The sequence below is a fragment of the Epinephelus moara genome, chromosome 5 (genome assembly GCF_006386435.1).
Source record: "Epinephelus moara isolate mb chromosome 5, YSFRI_EMoa_1.0, whole genome shotgun sequence".
NCBI lineage: Eukaryota > Metazoa > Chordata > Actinopteri > Perciformes > Serranidae > Epinephelus > Epinephelus moara.
The window spans coordinates 9414920-9434815 of NC_065510.1; the positions used below are offsets into that span (position 1 = coordinate 9414920).

Genomic DNA, 19896 nt, shown 5'->3' on the forward strand with positions numbered 1-19896 from the left:
TGTTTGTGTATGTGTGTGTATCTTGGGCCTGTGGTGGTGCAGAGTCGTACAGATATTTTTAATAGTTTATTATAGTTTATGTAGAATTATATTTTTTTGTAAAACCCCACACAGATGAGTTTGCCTTTTTCAAGGGTATATAGTAATTGGCACTGTTTTTAATTTAGCAAGAGTTCTTCTTTGAACACAGGCATATTTCCAAGGTGTCAGTAGCCATGTTTCCATCAGCCTGTTTAGATGCACATCTAGAAGTATCGCATCGGAAAATTATGATGGAAACGCCAAAATTCGAATTAAAATCCCCTGATTCGCACAAACTAAAATACGCTTGCTTTAGCCAGGTTTTGGTTGATTTGAAAAAATGTTGATTCTAGAAGAAAAAAAACGGGGGATGGAAACAGTTATGTTCGAATTAAGTCTGACGTAGCGCACCTCTCTCCATGGTGATATCCACACTCCGGGTTGGGAAGGCGGTAATGCATTTACAAGCTAGTTGCCAACCGCCAGGAAACGTAGAAGAAGAAGAATGCGAGACTTGTTTTGTTTCTGGTTCTGCGGAAAACTCGCACGCGTTCGTAGTTTTCACCAAAGTCTGTACATTTAATGGAAACACACAGGATTCGTATTTCTTTTAATGCACATTTCCCAATGATTCGAATCACTTTTGGATGGAAACATAGCTAGTCACTCTTAAGGGCCCATTCTTCACCCAACACATTGTTGGAGGGCCCACTTCACGGGCCCCACTGCGACCACACTGCCTGCACTGTCTATATTTACGCCCCAGATTTCAGTAATTCTTCTTGATGAAGACCGCAGACACAGCAGTGTTCAACAGCTGTTAACAGTATCCAAAGACAAGAGCAGCACTATCTGTTGTCACTGCTCTTGTTTTATAACAATGGCAATCTAATTTAACCAGAACAATAAAAGCAGCTGTGTATAATTGTAATAATTATTATTTACTTGCTCCATGAGGCTCCATGGAGAGAGCTGGACTCAGCAGTGATGGCTGAACACTTTATTCTTTATTTGGTTTCCCATTAGCTTCCACAAAGTGGAAGGGTCCAGATCAAATTGTACTGCTGTGATCTTTGTGGCCAATCCTTCAATCATGTGGACGGATGTCTTTACAGTGAAAATGATGGTGATGATGATCATGGGTGACAGGAAGGCAGAGGACAAAGTAACCTCTCTCTCACTCTAACTGGTCATAAATACCAAAATCAATACAAATCTTTTTGACCAGTTCTGCAGCCGTCTTCATGGGTATTTCCCTCTTTATGTCTCCCTCATCCCTCCATCCAGATGGATCACTTACTGTATAATCTAATCTAAGGTGTGTGTGAGTGTGTGTACACGCTTGAGTGTTAACCACTGTAGAGAAATGCACTTTCTCTTTGTCTATACATTGAAATCAAGGCAATGCTTAAGAGATTTATAGTTTGGGAAATAACATTTACATGTCACTGTATGATTCATTCTTTTTAATGTTGCAGTATGATGCATGTTCCCCTCTTCTCTCCACCGTCTGGTTTCCCATGAGGTCTCACTGAATTCAAAAGTCTATTTTCACATGGGTTTCATGACTGTCCAGTTTCAAGTGCACGCACACACCTACTGTATGTACATCCCAAAAATTTTCATACAGTTAAGAGCAAAAATCATTACGGTGGATGGCATATTTTGAGAAGTAGAGAATGTGTGTTTATAAATTGTATTATTGGTGCATTTTATTATTTACTGTCTTCCTGACAGATGTATTCTTGTTTATATTTAGACCATTGTAGAGTGCTAGAAATTAAAACTTAAACAGGAGACATCAACCATATTAAAATAAGGAAATATTTCGATGTGGTCATGTATGAAAAGATCTTTAGTGCAGTATTCTCCATTTTCTTGGCCTTATGTCATCAGCCTGACTGGTAGCCCTGGATCAACACTGTTCTGCTCAGCTTCATTTTATATGTTGTTAAACCCGCTCTCCATCTCTTTGCTCTCTTTTTCTCATCTGTTACTCCCCCCTTTGTGCCCCTTCTCTATTCCTTTCTCCCACCCCCCCCCCCTCCCCCCTTGTTTCTTCTCTAATGNCCTCCATTGGTTCTCATCCAATGGCAGTGCATTATCAACTCCACTAATGTGACTGCTGTTTAATGGAGGTATTCTGAGAGTCTAGGTGGCATTAAACTGAAGACAGCTGTGATTGAGTTAGACTGAAACGTTATATCCTGGATGTGGTTTGTGGTGTGTATTCGGATGTAGAGACTGATAAATGGGCCTGATAGTAGACTTTTATACACTCACTGTGGTTCACATTGAACATGATGGATATAATGCACTTTGAACCATGAAATATTTATCATACAAATGATGTGCTACACTAAACTGGATGTGTAAGACACTTGTCTGAGGCCCTGACATGGCACCAAAGGGCAGTGGTCGATTTATTAATCTGTATTTCACTCGAGTCACGATGCTGATTTGTATACGTGGATTTAAATAGCTGAGTAGCCTCTTGTGGGATCATAAATTAACGCATGCAATTGGTCTGTGAGTTTCATGGGCTGCTAAACCAGTGCTACATGCTGTGCCACCTAAAATAGAAAAGCTCCAACAAAATGTAATAATTCTCAATATTTTATCGGTTATAGGTCGATTCGGAAAACATGGCATCTGGATCCGGACCGGGGATGGAGAGGACAGCAAGTTAGCAAGGAGGATGCATTTTGGTCATTGTGCTAACCAGGAGGATGTCGTCCCCCTTGTCCTTCCTCAGATTGCCTACTGCTAAGGTGATATTGACATTTGGACTTAAAGTTGTTATTGATTACATTTTAATGTAGAAGAAATATTTTAAAAAAAAATCCACAGAGATTTTAGCAAGGTGTTTTCCTAAAACAAAGTCATTATGATCGTTTAATAATCATTTTCAACTGATCCAAAATTATGGATGGTCCAAAATGAATGTGAACGAGAACGCTGCTCACAAAAAACTTTAGACATCCACTGTACACTGAGCAGAAGGAGGGAGGGGGCCTGTGAGGAGCCGTTGAGATAATTGAGGGGGGAACCTGAGAGTCGGATAAACAAGAGAGAGGAAAGAAGAAAGAGGCTGTGCTGTGGGTTAAGAGAGAGGGAGAGCTATTTACTTGTTAGTCAGTATTGTACATGAAGTTACAGGAAGACATCATTAACTGAAGACTGGTGCAGCTGAGCTACAGGGATTTATTTGCCCTTTCCGTGAAGAAGAAGAGAAACAGCTCTTGGATATCTGGATACTGCTCTCAGTGTTGGACCTGATTTTTTTTTTCTCAACACAAAATAATAATGAAGATGTCAGCTTCAACTGGGGGCCAACATCTGTAGTTTCTGTAGGATCACACACTAACATCTGCTTCATCTGGAGTTCAGTTTCAGCCTTTATTTCCATAATCCATACATTGTGGGATTTTCTTTTTAATTCTGTAAATATTGTAAAGCTTCATAGCCAAACACACGCTTTTTTCTATTTACTAACACACATACTGCCAGAATGTGGTCTTGTATTAAAGACTTCTTCACCTATGAAACCACCAAGTCAGTGGTAGTGAAGAGCTGGACCATCGGCATCATCAACCGCGTCGTCCAACTCCTCATCATCACTTACTTCATTGGGTAAGTGTTTACCTTCAGTCTGGTGTATTTTTTGGATTATTCAATTTTTACATTGGTCTGGTTGAGTGAATTAGCAGCAGCTGCCAGTTACAAAAAAAAAAAAATTTATTATACATTAATATTTAATGTAATCGATTAGGCATTTATTATCATATCACATCTACCCTGATTAATTAATAAACTATTGCTTATGGTGGTGATGGGATACCTGGTCGGTTTAGAATTAAAATGCAATATTACACACGGCATTGCCATATTATATTATCATGTTTATTACTGTATTCTCGTGCTGTAAGTATTATAGGTGCTATTACCTCAGTTGTAGTTTTATACAAATATTATGTTTGTATACATATGTAATATCTAAACATATATTAATTCAAAATGTTAATGTTCAGATATTAAACATATTTATTTACCACTAACAATATAATACAAGTGTCCTGTACCTGACATTAAAAGAGGCAAATTAGGTCCATTTCAGAGGCTAGAAGTGCTAAATTATAAATGAATGAATGAATGAATAAATAATACACAAATAAATGAATACATAAATTAATAAATAAATAAATAAAAATATACAATCTTATTTCATTCATTCACTATCAATAAAAAAACATCTCTGCCAATTAAGTTTTGCTATATTTGTTTTGTGTAGTTTAATTGTAACTGTGGGCTGAGTTTTAGGTTTGATTGCATTGCAGTGTATCAAATTAAAATTCACTGAACTAAGTTAAATTTCAGGTTCATAATTTTCCTCTGTTCTTAATGTAAACTTAGCTACATTTAATCTTATTTTTCCTTATTAAAATCCATTAGCTGTAGTTGTAGTGATTTATCACCCTTAATCTGCTCTTAACCTTTTTAGTTAATGGGTTACTATGTTGATCAGCAGTTATACTGGACAGTTACAGGGAGAGTCTCTTTATCAACAATATCTCACTTGAACATTTGAGCTTAAAGTGTTGCATGTGAAGAGCAAAGATCCTTGCTATTCATATCCCTCTCAGCCACACCCAACTGACCACATCCTCTGGTAGTTCATGATTTTGTGAGCTCTTGGTATCAAGGTATCAGACTGAGTTATATGACTGTAACTGAACCTCCCATCCAACACACGAGCGTAAACATCAGCATGCTATAAAAAATATTTAAAACCACCAAAGCTGTCAAACTAACAAGCTATAGGTGATGCTCACTTTGACCCTTTTTCAAGTCACTACTCATTCAGTCTACAGCAGCTGAAAAACAGTGAGCAGTCAAACAGCAGCTTAAACTCATGGCCCAACCTATAGCTAATTCCTAGTAAATTATAGAATAAAGCATTAACAGGCTCCACTGCATCTTAAAATGAAGTCTGAGAGAATCAACACACAAGATTTACTGCTGTATTGCACTGTTTGTATGTAAGTATCTGCAAACGATGGATATGTTACATTTCCACATTTCATATCAACTTTTTTAAAGTGATGTATATCCTCCTGAGACCCTGCGTCCTCATATGAGGACATCACATTCTGAGTTTGTTGCAGCTTATACGTCATTCTAACTACTTAACTTAGACCTGTTGTCCTCATTCGTGGACAGTTTTTTGTGCCACTTAGAGGGTAGCAAAAGCACAACAAACTGACTGATCTATGTGAAAACGAGATGGTAGCCATCTCTGCCAAGTCAGTCTGCAGCTGATCCCGACATAAAAGTGGATATGGCACAAAACCTGATCACATGTTATGGCTGAAACTTGTTTTTTTATGATTAATATTTGTAGTTTGATATTGCAACAAGTCCGACCACTTTTAGCATCAGTAACACACTTTTATAATTGTCATATTTGAGGACGCTGGGACCAATTAGGTGTAACAGACTGTTCTACAGACACAAGGACACTCCTAACTTGGAGTATGGATCAAGGGAAATTCATGCTGAGTTTCTAAATGAACAAAATACACGACAAGTGGTTGTTTTTTACTGGGGCATGGCTGCTTTTCCTGCGGGGATTGTGCCACCCAAACCGGGAATTTTTAGCCAAAGCATGATCTTTTTCTAACCATAACCAAATGCTTTTTGTGCCTAGACATAACCACATGCTAACCACGGTGTTATTTAAAAGTAAAGGCTCAATGTATCGGCTACATAATAATGTGGAACAACATATTTGAAGTTTTAAGAAAGATACAATGCCAACATTTTCTCTGGCTTCTGTGTACTTCAGGTGGGTGTTTGTCAATGAAAAGGCCTACCAGGTGAGAGACACAGCTATTGAATCCTCAGTGATGACCAAGGTCAAAGGTTTTGGAATCTACAATAACAAGGTCATGGATGTTGCCGACTACGTCATTCCCACACAGGTTTGGACAGACTGATGGATGAACAGATGGCTGGATAAATATTTGTTTAACAGTGGGCTACAGTGATGATGTCCTATAAATGTGTTTTCCACAGGGAGCTTCAGTCTTCTGCATCATCACCAAAATGATCACGACAGAGAACCAAGTCCAAGGATACTGTCCTGAGGTCAGCAACTGTCACTACCATTACTGTAATACCACTACTGTTATTAGTGCCTTACAATTATTAATACTTCTACCATTACAACTAGTGCACATCAGAATTGATTGGCAATCTGACAAAAGAATAAGGACGCTATGCTCATTTAAGTTTTGTTTTAAACTGTATATTTTGATAACATATAAAAGCCCAACAAGGGACAAGAAATGACGATTAGCAATAGCTATAAACTCTCTGTGCAACACACCAGTCCCATAGTCTGTACTGGAACTATGTTACATTGCATTGTCCCCATAAAATGAAACTAAATTAAATTAAATTAAATTAAATAAACAATCTTATCCGTGACACTGTACACATTTATGCCACTTCTAAATTTTCCATTGCATTCTTTTAACTGCCCTTTTACAGTCACTGTTGCTAATAGTGCTAATAGTCTGCTATCACTGTTAACACATGTTCAGAGCAGACAGATTCCTGCTGACATGCACTGTTTGTGAAATATAGATATAATTATGAGGATGATATATTTTTGATAACCAAAACACAGCCACAAATCTTTGATCTGTGTCATTCAGAACTGGACTTTTAATGATCTTAGCGTTGTCTGGAGGCTACAGAACAACAAAATAGGAAATGACAATACACTCTATTAAAATAGACAAAAAAATTAACTGCGTAGCGTACTTACTTACTTATGGCAGCAGCACAATAGTACAGATAAATGACCAAAGCAACGAAATATGTAAGTTTACAAAATCTGCTACGCAAAACGCTAAACTTTTGAAACACTTATGGTGTGGTATGGCGGTGTGCAGCAGATGGAACAAAAGCATTGTAGCTGTGCCTGGTGGAATTGTCTGTCCCAACCTACAGTCAAGATGGCAGTGATGATAACAGTTCATCTCGTATTGTGCCTAACTTTAGTATCGGTAATGGAATTAATCTGCAGAAGCTTCGGTTCAAAATGAGACCAAACTCTTCGATGGATGCCAGTTTTTGAGCCACAGTGAATAGAAGGCCAAAATGTGGCCTGCAACAGACGGTAAAGCTTGTTGTTTGTAGTCACGCCAGTTTTTGAAAAACTTAAAGAAGAAAATCAGTGACGGTATCAAACAGTCAATAAAACAGGGTTTTCAATGATTGTGAATCAAAGCGACCACGGAAGGTCTTTGAGCATACAGCTGCGGTAGCTGTAGAACCGTCAGATACACACACTCACACAGACTCACTCACGCATGCACACACACAACCAAATGCATGATCCCCTCCAAACAGATATGTTAAATCTCTGTAGATATGGGGGTAACTGCAGAGTTGGACGATAACTCTTTGTGGGTTCGTCATTACTAGAGATCCCTTGCACATTAAACATAGTCATTTGATTCATTATTAATATGAAAATAATTCAGCTGAAGCGTGAGTGTGTGTGTGTTCAATTGTGTTACCCAGAGTGAGAAGAAGTATATTTGTACCAAGCAAAGTGACTGCACAAGGCTCCTCAACAAGCCAGGAAGTTATGGTAAGATCTTCTCTCTGTGTCTTTATCTTCTCTCATCATATCAGTGTTTGATAGATATAATTTTATACTCATTACTATTATTACAATTATGTATATGTATTGCATTGCTACGTTACAACTGCTATGTATTTCTGAGCCTCGCATTTGTTTTTGGTTTTGCAATTTGAATAAAAGCTTTTTCTTTTCCTGCTCAGGAATCCTGACAGGGAACTGTGTTCCTTTCAACGCCACCATCAAAATGTGTGAGATAAAAGGATGGTGTCCTGCCGAGATCGACACCATCAAGACGTAAGGCAATACTCTGATGGAGAGCTTTTTACAAGGCTGCGCTATCACTGATCTCTACTGTAACAAACACTGAGAGAGGGTATCCTGATACCAAAGTTATGTTGGGGCAGTGCACTCTTTAAAGGTCTCCATCTAGTTATATTTATCCATGCAGATAGTTTGGATTTTATTTTGTCCAGCTTTTGAGATATAAACGGCTTCTGCCTCCACCTCAGTACAGTACAGGTGAACAGAATCATCTCTGTTGGTCGAAACTGAGCCACAGGCGAGAGAAAAATAACACGTTTAAACCCAATGCTGTTTGTAAGTCTTTTCTTTTTTTCTATGTTCGTCTCTACACATCTTTTTCAGTACGCCAATGATGGAAGTGGAGAATTTCACCATTTTCATTAAGAACAGCATCCGCTTTCCAACCTTCAACTATACCAAGTATGACAGTTGTGATTTTAAATATGATGATGATGCTACTGCTGCTGCTGCTGTTGATGATGATATTTCTGTATGTGTGCAGGGGGAACTTCCTTCCCACCATCACTGATGATTACATCAAAAAATGTAACTTTGACAAGGTCAACAACACCTACTGCCCCATCTTCAGAGTCGGAGACGTGGTCCGCTACGCACAGCAGAACTTCACTAAACTGGCAGACAAGGTAGGGTCAAGAGACGTTGTAAAAGTCCCAGTGAAACGCAAATTAGAGCGTCTTAAGCTTCTGCACTGTGAAGTTTTTCCCCAGTTAATATTCAAGGCTGCAGTTAAATGAGGTCAGTCAAATCCTTTGCATTTGATTGGACCAGCAAAAAGTATAAGGGCCAAGCTATAACAGAGTCCACTGCTGAGCAGACTGTTGGCTCTCCACACTCCTCCCTCGCCATTAGATCAGGAGGAGGACAAAGGAGAGATGAATTAATTAGACCTCTGCCACATTGTTGAATTGTTGCTGCCCGATTTTTATGATTTGCTGTACTTAAATTAAAAGACATTTCCTGCTTAATGTATGTCACCACAGTGTTGAAATGAAATCCACGCCATTCATCAGTTGTCATGCCAAAATTATATTCAAAAGTCGCTGAACAGTTGTAATGGTTGCCCTTTCCTTAAGTCTTTTTTGTGACCTCAGTCTTGCATGAGGCAAGATATGAATCCTGGAATCAGGATGAATCAGGCAGTGCAACACTTCTCTTGTGTTTGCCCGCACACATTAGTTGTATATAAATGCAATTTATAGGATACAGGGTTCAGCGCAAACACACTTATCCATGTGCCTCTCTTATTTTTAAAAATTCTGTCAGGGAGGAGTGATTGGAATAAAGATCGGCTGGGTATGTGATCTGGACAAGCCCGATGACCAGTGTAACCCCTCGTACTCATTCACCCGCCTGGATGCCATGTCACAGAAGAACGCTGTCTCGCCAGGCTACAATTTCAGGTAAGACATGGTTCGACTGCTATGATCCATACAGAGAATTAAACAACTACTGAGCAGATTGCCATAAAAATCAGTGGCTTAAGGTAGTTGTGACAGGCCACTATTATTACCGAACAATCATCACTGCATAGCTGTACATGACAAAAAATACCAAAGAAAATAAGAAATTATTAATTTAATTTAACAATTTTACTGAGTTTATTCAGAATAAGATTATTATTTTGTTATATTTGCTACTGACTATTTTACAGAAAAAAAGAAAAAGGGCATATATAGCGATTGGCACTGTTTTTAATCTAATGAGAGTTCTTTTTTTTAACACAAGCATATTTTTAAGTCTGCAATTACTTATAAGGGCCCATCCTCCACCCAACACATAGTTGGAGAGCCCACCCTCTATGGGCCCTCCCACCTCACAGGCCCCAGTGCAACTGCATTGCCTGCACTGTCTATATTTATGCCCCTGACTTTGTAAACAAGATATCAACAACACATGACCATATCTGCATTACATTTGCTTTGGATATTCATGGCTCCTGTGGCTATCTCAGCCACCTATTTGTCAATGAAAAGAGTTCCAGGTTGTTAAAACAGATTGCTTAAATAAAGGGCTCTGAATAAAAACAAGCATTTCAGCATTGATAACTTCTTCAATAATACATCAGTCAGACTGCATCATATCCAGTATGTCTGAGATTGATTATTTTGGCTTGTCCAGATCTGAATGTTAAAGGGTAACTTCAGTATTTTTCAACCTGGACCCTATCTTCCCATGTTTATGTGTCTAAGGGACTAATGGGGACAACAATTTTTGAATTTGGTGCCGTACTGAACAAGACTGCTGCAGCCTGGAGCCATGAAACAGGCTGCAATGTAACCTAAAGACTCTGGGAAATTATGCATTGTCAATGTACAATGCTTGTTTTTGCTACTAACGGACTCAGATTTGTCTGTCAACATTATGGAAAGGATCCCTACAGAGATAGAGCTTTTTGTCAAAGACGTAGATCCTTTTTGTTTAACCAGATACAGCCACAAAATCGCTGTTCTTGCTTTCTATTCCGCCAAGAAAGTGTCTCAGTTGCAGACTAATCCATAAGCTTAATAGTGTTTTCTTTGATATAAAAATGGTGTGATTTTTCCATCTGTACAGGTTTGCCAAATACTTTAAGATGGAGAACGGCACAGACTACCGCACTCTTGTCAAAGCCTATGCCATCAGGTTTGATGTTCTGGTCAATGGAAATGTGAGTATGTATCTCATGCTGTGAGGCCGAGTCCCCGTTGAAGTGTTGCTCAACCGCTCCTTAACAGAGTCACATCGTCATGGGCTTGTGTGTGTCTGCTATTTGCCACAAAGCACCTCAATTGAACACCGCAATACACAGAAAGCTGGTACAGTGTCAGCTAACCAACCTAGCTACAGAACAGCACCACAGCTAGACACAAAAACATATAGTTTGTTGATGCTTCACTTTGTCAGTGGAACACTGAAAAAAGCTGAGACCAGCTCAGCTTTAGTTTGTGGCACATCACGCCTGACAGCAGCAACAAGTGTCGGATGTTGGTTTGTAGCTTCATGTCACCGGCTTCTAATAAAAATGACTTGCAGCCTGTTGCTGTGTCGCTAGTAGTGTGAACAGAGCATTAGTGTGTGTCAGGGTTTGTGTACTTACAAAACACAATCTGTTATGAATAATGACAGACATTTGTTTGTAGTCGTTTTGACAGCTCAACATGGAAGCTCTCGTTCCTCTTTACAAAGTACTAAAATATATTTTATGGCACCAGTTGCATACGTTTTTATGCACAACATTTCTCCATCTTTTGAAGCACCCTATTACAAATACCTTGTTTAGGCATTACTAGAGCAGAATAGCAGAATAATTTATACAGCACGTCTAAATGCATTCTTGCTAACTGTTGCCCTGTGTGTTTGGGGCATGAAAGGGTTATTGTCTTTAACATAATTTCAGGTCAGATAAAGTAGCTATGATCAATGAAACTGATTCATATAAAGCCTGGGGTCTTTGAATTCATACTCCCTTGTTATTATTCTCCCTTTGCAGGCAGGAAAGTTCAACATGATCCCTACACTTATCAACATGGTGGCAGCCTTCACATCAGTGGGAGTGGTGCGTTTTACTGGTATACTCGACACAACCAGTGTAAAGCTCATTATAAACCAGTTTTTTTTTTATTTAGTAGTTTTGAGTTTTTTCTCAGAACTGTTAAATTGAGTCAATTATTTCCCTGTAATCTCTGATTTTAAGCATTATATTAGGTACAATTTTACCTCTGCCGCACTTAAATACATCACAAAAAATGTCCTCCCATCTCACTGAAACTTAACTGAAGTGTGTTGGGTTTTACTTAGTTATGAAGGAAATTTGAGGCTGTTGGGCTGAATCTTACAAGTGTCATCTCTACTCTTGCTTTGTTGATTGCTGTATAAATAAATGTTCTTCTTCTTATTATTATTATCATCATTATTATTGTTCTTGTTCTTGTTGTTGTCGTTGTTATCATGTAGGGTACAGTGTTGTGTGACATCATACTGCTGAACTTCCTGAAAGGAGCGGAGCAGTACAAGGCCAAGAAATTTGAAGAGGTAAAATACCCAGCTCTTCAGATAATCAACCACAATGGATCGTGCACCTTATCAGATTATTTGAACTTATTAATCACAATGTTGGTAATCACAAATGTGTGGCTTGCCAACCCGTAGAGCTGCATTAATCGATTTTAAGCCATTTGGTGGCTGTGGAACAAGCTGTAAAGACAACACTGACAATTCATCACCATTTAACTAGGAGTAATGGCATCCTGAGCAGAGAAAAAGGTCAAGACACCTCTGTGTGTGTTGTAAGCAGAGCTTCTCTGTTCCTCTACATACATGTAAGCACACATGGAGTCCCTGTGTGTGTATCCCATGAATCACCACTGCTCTGCACTGCACTTACATGGTGGTTACCTTTGATAACGTTGTCCCGACTCATGGTGGCGAAACAGCATTGTCATGGAAGCATAATGCCCACCCTCAGGTCGAATAAGCAACAACTCCCAAGCTGTTTTCAATCGCCATGACCACCTGTCTTACTTTCAGTAACAGTTCCACCTCTTTGTCGACCCAAGCAAAGACATCTCTGGATTTATTTTTTTGCCAGTATGTTCTGTAATTAAGCAACCAACCATGGAGTAGACAATCTGTTTCTTAAGTAGTATGCGTACAGTTTAGAAATGACAATCACCAAAACTGAAGGATATGACAGATGCCAATGTGTGTGGTAGTATACTAAAAAGAAACATGTCTCCCTCTGTCTCTTTCAAATACTGTAGGTGTCAGACAACCCGCTGGATTCCCCAAGCAATGGGTTGTACCGCTCCCAGCTGTCACTACGACATAACGAAACCATCATGAGGTCCAGTGACTCGGGGGCATTTTCTATTGAACATTACAGCTAAATGGACAGGAGCATCAGCCAATGGTTTGGGAGGAGTGGACTGAGGACGACAGATGTGGGTTGGATTTCTCTAAAAATGTTAAAAGTTTTATCGATTTCAAACATGCAGGTCTTTCACTCTTTATTTAATACCTCAACATTACCAATTTGTTTATGTCAATGTCAAAAAAATCTGAAGATCCCTGAATCGCTGCTATGTAACCCTTAAATTCACAGAACAGCTGCGGTCAATGAAAAACAGTTAAATCTAAAATAAAAGTATCTTTGCATGAGGACACTTTTGGCGTGTGACGTTGGCTCAGGATTTACCAGGCAAGAAGAAAACATTGGAATTAAACCTGAAAAAGATTTCATGTCTGAGCTCTCTGTACTTGTTTTGTACCTTACATTGAAACTACTATAATGCACCACAACTGATGATGGCCTTTGTGAATTGAATCACTTGCTTGGCCTTCTTTAATAGCTCTACTGTGGTTTCTATTCTAATAGTTTTACTCTGTGTAATGGAGCTGAATCATGGTTTGGTTTGATAAAAGTAGTCATTTTGTCTCTGATGATAACAAGCTGGATAAAGCCACAGCAGTCATGGCGAGCATGCTATTTCTTCTGTATGTTTATGTGTCCTTTTGTGTTGGATATATGTGCATGGCTCTGCACATTCAAGCAAATTTTTACCCTTAAAAGTCCAGTGTGTTAGGGGGATATATTGGCCGAAAGAAATACAATATAATAAGTATATTTTCTTTAGTGTATAATCACCTGAAAATAAGAATTGTCGTGTTTTCGTTACCTTTGAATGAGCTGTTTATATCTACATATGGAGCGGGTCCTCATCTAGGGAGATCGCCACGTCCACTGCAATGTTTCTACTGTTGTAGACAGGGCCATTCGCATTTTGGCCACTGGGTGGCCCCCCCATTCCTCCATCTCATCACCACGATGATGAGATGGAGGAATGGGGGGGTGGATGGCACACAGGAAAACATCAAAAAGAGATTATACCCGGATGCTGAGGAGAGAAAGAAGCTAATCCAATAAAGACAGAAACACCATGTGATGTCCTCTCATGTTTCTAATGGAGCCTCCTTCAAAGTCAAGCCCAGTCGTGTGTATCCTGTGGTGTGTGTTGAGTTTCATATATGAAAGAAAGGTATAATGTACTGCAAGATAAAGACACATGTGGCATTAAGCAAAGTTATACTGGAATAACATCTGCTGTGAGTGGAGGAGTGTACAGCCCTATTCAGACATGCACCCCTGAACGTTAATATGACGGCAATGTAACATGTTGGTCTCATGTCTAAATAATAAGTACCTTAGTCACTCTTATGTAAAAGGTATGGCAGCAATCTTACTATGAACATGGCAAAAGTCTGAGTTCTATACTGTATGATTAATCTAAAGGCTGATCACTTTGAAACCCTACTTAATTGTTTGGTAGCGTTCTCCAGTTCTTCTGGCTTGGGGGTAATAAGTGGACAAAACTGCAGCACAAGTTAACTCTTGTCTCTTACTCTAACATATTTCCCCCGCCAAACAGTAGTAGATAGGAACTATAATTACTCTGACTATAAAAATATACATAAAACAATAGTTAAAGTGCCATTTATTTTAATGTAATACTGTATGTAATATACAACTTAATTCTGTAAATCCAAAATGACAATGCGGAATTAATCCAGCTATATACAGCTTTCCTAACAGCATAAATTGGTTTGGAGCAAATAAAATAATCCAAAAACATAATGTGTACACTACCTACGATTCCAACTGTAATAAATACATTACTTCAATCATCATATCTAATGCACTAAATCAGCTTAATAAAGTAGGAAACACCATGAAAGACCAAGTTTAATAACCTGGATCCAGAGTGAATAGCCTAATGTAGTTCAAATCAAAATGAACACCACCTCAACCAGCAGCAACATTAAGGTGATGTATCATATGTAGGCTATGGTATATTATTACTTAAATTACTTTCTTATTAAACTGTATATTTACTGCTGCTTCACAAGGAGCTCAGCATGCCTTATATATATATAGCCCTTTTTAGATAGGAATTGCGCAAATTTGCAGGAACAACAAAAAAACAACAACAAAAACAAAATTGGGGAGTGCGGCAAAATGCTGCCCACCTACTTTTGTTTACAGAATGTGCCTTTTTCGGGGGAATGGGGGGCGTGAGCAAGTCACAAAAGTGTAGCTCAGCGTGTGACGTAAACAGTGACGTGGGAGGGAAGCCACGGCTGGTTAGTCCTTCAGCGATTCTCTTGTAAGTCGGCCCGTTCTTCACCGTTCCTGTCATCTGTCGGTTAATGGCCTCTTTGTTTGCAAGGACAAGGAGGGCGCGCAATTCCTTGTCTCCCCAGTTGCTCATCTTTACAGTCAGGGTCCGACATTAAGGTTTTTCCTACTTACTTCTCAAATCTACTTGCCCCATCTAAATTCTTACTTGCCCTGCCTAAGAGGTTCTTTTTCTGGCTGTGTGGTGCATATTTTCGCTCATGACTTATATCTTACGTCAGCAGAGACGCTCAGCCAATGGAGGCAGCAGCACATAAAAAAGCAGCACACTGCAACTGGCCCCTCCGAGGACAGAAACAGGAGAGGAAATACACGATTACAGGCCTGGAGTTAAGATATTTTTAGGGCAAGGCCACTTTGGCCTTTGATAAATACAAATTTATTGGGGCATCACGGCCAAAATGTGGGGCACCAAGGCCAAAACCAATGGCGCAATAACAATATGTGCTAACTACATTGAATGAAGACAAAACAATATATGTGTTGAAAAACAGTACTGAGTTTATTAAAACTGGGTGTGCATGACTGGGGATATATCTCGTTTCTTGTTTTGATTCATGTCCTTTATTTTTTAAGTCTTTGAAATCTCCTTATTCTTTTGTTATCTCCTAGTTATTAAGAAATTATTATTAGACCCATCCTACTGTATACACTGGGAGCAGTGGGCAGCCGCAGTGCAGCGTCCGGGGACCAACTCCAGTTCTTTTGCCAATGCCAGTGGTCAGGGTCACTGACAGGAGTATTCACCTAACATAGCCTACATATCTTTAATTATATAATTATTTATATGTCTCTATGTATATTTTTACATAAATCCCCAATATTGTATTTGCCTTTAAAAAAATCCTCTTCCTTCATTTAATTTGACAATGTTTATCGTATTGTATTATATGTATTAATTCTCTACAGGATCTTGTATGTTCTTTAATGTGTGTTCAGTTTATTAAAAGAAAAAAAACAAAAAAAAACGTTTTGGTGAACCCTGCGGCAAAGTGAGCCCTCTTCCTCAGAGAGGATCTTTGCCTCCCAGTTTGTTCCTGGCGGCAGAGCAGAGTGAACCGTCTTTCTTCCCAGAGGATCTTTGTCCCATGAGAGCAGGCAGCATGTTCTCCGTGTCTGCATTTAAAACAACTTTCGCTGGCGATTTGACAGTCACTAGAAGCACATTATGACCCTTTGTAAAAGTTTCTATGTGGTACCTGTGTTGTACATGAGCTAACGTTAGCGGGTAAGGACTGAGAGGCTGTACGGCGTGTGTGTGTGTGTCCGAGTCGGTGCTGCTTGCCCGATCGGGCATGTCTGCGCAGGGTCTGCTGGCCCACCGGCTATTTTTACTTGCCCCGGGCATTCGGGCAACCGTTAATGTTGGACCCTGACAGTGTCTGTCAGGTTTGCGTTTTGGGAGTGTATCTATGTTTCCCAGGTTCTATGTTCCCCACTTAACCCTGCAAAAAAGGTTCTATGTTCCCCGTTTACACAAATAGGTTCTATGTTTCCCATGTTCTATGTTCCCCGCTCAACCAAGCGGGAAACATAGAACCCTTTTTGGTTGAGCGGGGAACATAGAACCAGGGAAACATAGAACCGGGAAACATAGGGATGACCCCTGCATTTCTCTCTTGCTACTAGCTGCTCGCTAATTCCTGCTATCAGCTGTTTCCTATTTATCCACCGCCAGTGGCTCGCACGTGTGGCGTCATCAACAGCTCCTCCCACAAGTCATCAGCAGCCCCTCCCATTGCGGGAGGCCGCCTCGGTCTTTTTAAACTAAAAGGGCTCCACCAATATAGCACTGCCAGATTTTCTGCGAATGTTGGGCTGTTTTGCCGGCAAGCTGCGAACGTTTATACACACAGAGGCGGAAAGGCAAGTTGATCTGAGGCGCCCAATTTTCCGCCTCGGAGGGTAGTCATATTGGCGGAACCCTTTAAGATTAAACAGACTAAATGTAGCGGTTGTGTACTCTCTCTTTCTTTCATTGTGTATAATCATGGAAAAGCTCAGATCACTGTTGACACTCGCTGTTTATTCCGGCATCAGGGAGACAGTGCAGCCAAACTGTCGCTTTAGTTTTAAAATGAACATAAAATATACAAAAAGCGTACCTGGCAGAGGAGTATTTGTACAGTCAGTCTTGGCCTCATTTACACACATGTGCTCTCACACTGGGAATATAAAGTAAAAAAAGGAGTGCAAGTTAGCTAAACCCTGTGTTATGCTAACCACGTTACACACAAATAAATAAAAACACCGTCAACTTTTACAAAAGGAAGTGCTCAACCGATCAGGAGCTCCAGTCTTACAAAAGGTAACATACACAACCCCTTAGATATAAAATTAAGATAAATAATACAAAATTATTACGGAGCTGATAACATGTGCACCTACCAGGGAGACACCTCAGCCAAACTGTTGCTATCTTCCGGGGTACACGACCCTAGTCTGCAGGGGTGTTGCGTTCGCTGACCATAAAATAAATCAGTTTAAGCGAAAGTCATCAATAAAATAAAGCAGTGTGAGCCATGGCAAGTGGAATCATACATAGGCTACTGTATATTAACTCCGTTACATAAACATACAGGGGGTGCAGAGATACAAACAAAACAAAGGTAAAAAAAAACAAAAGACAGCAAAAAGACTTTACAGATCACTTCCACAGAATTTCTCCATAATACAGTAGGCTATGTTTTAGCAGCTTTCTTATTTCTAATGTCCTTGATTGTGGCAGCATAGCGGTGCAGTTCTTGTCGAAAGAGTACAATGTTTGGTTTAGATTTGGCCCATTTGGTTTCATGGATGTGAAATTTCCCCAAACTCACGATCAACTGACAGAAAAAACACAAATCTTTGTCTTCCGTCCGCTCATCAAAATAAATAAAAATGTTTTTTTTTTTTCCTGGAAACTGATCGTTTTTCCTGTTTTCTCTTGTACAAAATACTGAACATCTTTCCAAAAAGTTCTACTGTAAGTACATTGATTAAATAAGTAGGCTAAGCGATGGTTTCATCTTCAAGTCCACAGAAATCGCACAAATATTCAATGTTTAAATCTTTCAAGTGTTTTCTTTGCAGGGTAGATTTGATGTAAAATTTTAAATGAGACTTCTTTCACCTTGTTATTAAGACAGAATTTGTCACCAACCGGCCTCGCTTTATGCCAGTTAACCTCTCCAAATTGTGCTGTCCAGTAAATTTGACCTCTAGGCAGAATCGTTGATTGTAAGCAGATTCTCAAATATCTGTTCGAGCAGGATTTTTTTGTAATGTCTAGGCTACTCCGCCAACAAAAATCTCACACTTATAATTTTCTGCAACAGTATATTTCTTTCAGTCCCTGCTGCATCAAAAATCACAGCATAATTCTTCGGCGTAACTGGCAACTGAAATTTTAACAAAAATTCTTCATAAGAAAGTAAAAAACCTTAGTCATTAATAAGTTGGCTAATTAAAAAAATCCCATGCTCCAGCAAATCCTTATAAAACAGTGATTTGTTTTTATAAAGGATGTCTTCATTATTCCAAATATAATCACTGGTTTGTGAGAAGTTATGCTTGTAGATCAGTTTCCAGGCCAGCAAACCTTGTCAGTGGATTTGGCAAGGAAACAAACGACTTTCTTCATTTATTTGAAAGATTTTTCTCTTCATGATCTGTTATTTCCTTCATCAACTTTTATTATGGATACAATCAAAGTCAGAGTCTGTCTGTCATTTCCATTCAGTCACACAGGCTGATCATTCCTGAGCGTTGGATTGATGAGTCACAGAATTTGAATTTTCCCTGAAACATTTGGCCTAATACATTATTTCTAGTGTTTAAAGACATTGTGATCGTATTCTGGGTTATTAAATAATGAACCCACAAACAATAGTAATAATAATAATAATAAAGAATAAATCATAAACACATAGTGTGACTCTGAGCAGGACACAGGACAGATTATAAATAGGCTACAGAAAGCAGGTTGTTGTTCATGTGCAGGTGATTGTTAGACAGAGAGAAAACACTGCTGCTCTGTTGCCTGTCTGTATCTGTATCATTATATATCTATAACATTATGTGTGTGCAGACACAAACTCCATTAAAACTTTCCATAGCTGTTAATAAAGCCTCCTGGCAGCTGATCATCACAAACGTCTTTTACCGACCGACACACCCTCTGATTGGATATGAGTTATTAATTGGACAGCGCAGCGCTTCAGCTGATTTGACGGATCTGATACATCCCAACATCACTGGAGTTTCATACAGAGTGAAGACATATAAGAGATTAAACTCAGGTGTATCACTGCCACACACAGTCCAGAGAAGAGCAGAACAATCTCCAGTGTCTATCAGTTGGAAGATTATAGAAGAAAATCAGCAGTCAACGTCTGATCAACCATCAGTTGGAAGATTATAGAAGAAAATCAGCAGTCAACGTCTGATCAACCAAAGAGGTAACTACTTTTAACTTTTGTCTACATTTAACATGAGAGGCGCAAACATCTACCAAGAAATGTAAAGTTACCGGGCAGGTAGCATAGGGTCTATCATGGTGTCGTGTGTTTTTCCCCACAGTGTTTGTTAAGTTGGCTTTCAGTATTTAGGCTAAGTTTTTCATTTAAAACACCAGCCTGAGTAAACCTGCTTCAGTATATTGAGTTTGATTCTGGATCACATGCATTCTTGTTTCCCTTGTACAGCAACACAATTGAAGCCACTTGAGTAACTACCGCACCGA

The 19896-nt window shown here is 39.2% G+C and overlaps 1 protein-coding gene across 1 annotated transcript; it reads left to right on the forward strand.

Annotated features, from left to right (window-relative positions):
• Positions 1-3138: 3138 nt before the first annotated feature.
• On the forward strand, positions 3139-13630 carry p2rx3b (purinergic receptor P2X, ligand-gated ion channel, 3b). Its single transcript, XM_050045196.1, has 12 exons — positions 3139-3654; positions 5867-6002; positions 6097-6168; positions 7615-7684; positions 7879-7972; positions 8324-8401; positions 8484-8625; positions 9266-9402; positions 10556-10649; positions 11472-11537; positions 11936-12013; positions 12742-13630. Exons 1-12 carry the CDS (start codon positions 3533-3535, stop codon positions 12865-12867), a joined length of 1215 nt encoding a protein of 404 aa, XP_049901153.1. The 5' UTR covers positions 3139-3532; the 3' UTR covers positions 12868-13630.
• The last annotated feature ends 6266 nt before the right edge of the window (positions 13631-19896 follow it).

Coding starts and splice junctions, on each gene's coding strand:
- p2rx3b (XM_050045196.1), top strand. CDS start 3,533: ATGTGGTCTTGTATTAAAGACTTCTTCACCTATGAAACCACCAAGTCA. Junction 3,655..5,866: donor ATCATCACTTACTTCATTGG/GTAAGTGTTTAC, acceptor TGTGTACTTCAG/GTGGGTGTTTGTCAATGAAA. Junction 7,973..8,323: donor GAGATCGACACCATCAAGAC/GTAAGGCAATAC, acceptor CATCTTTTTCAG/TACGCCAATGATGGAAGTGG.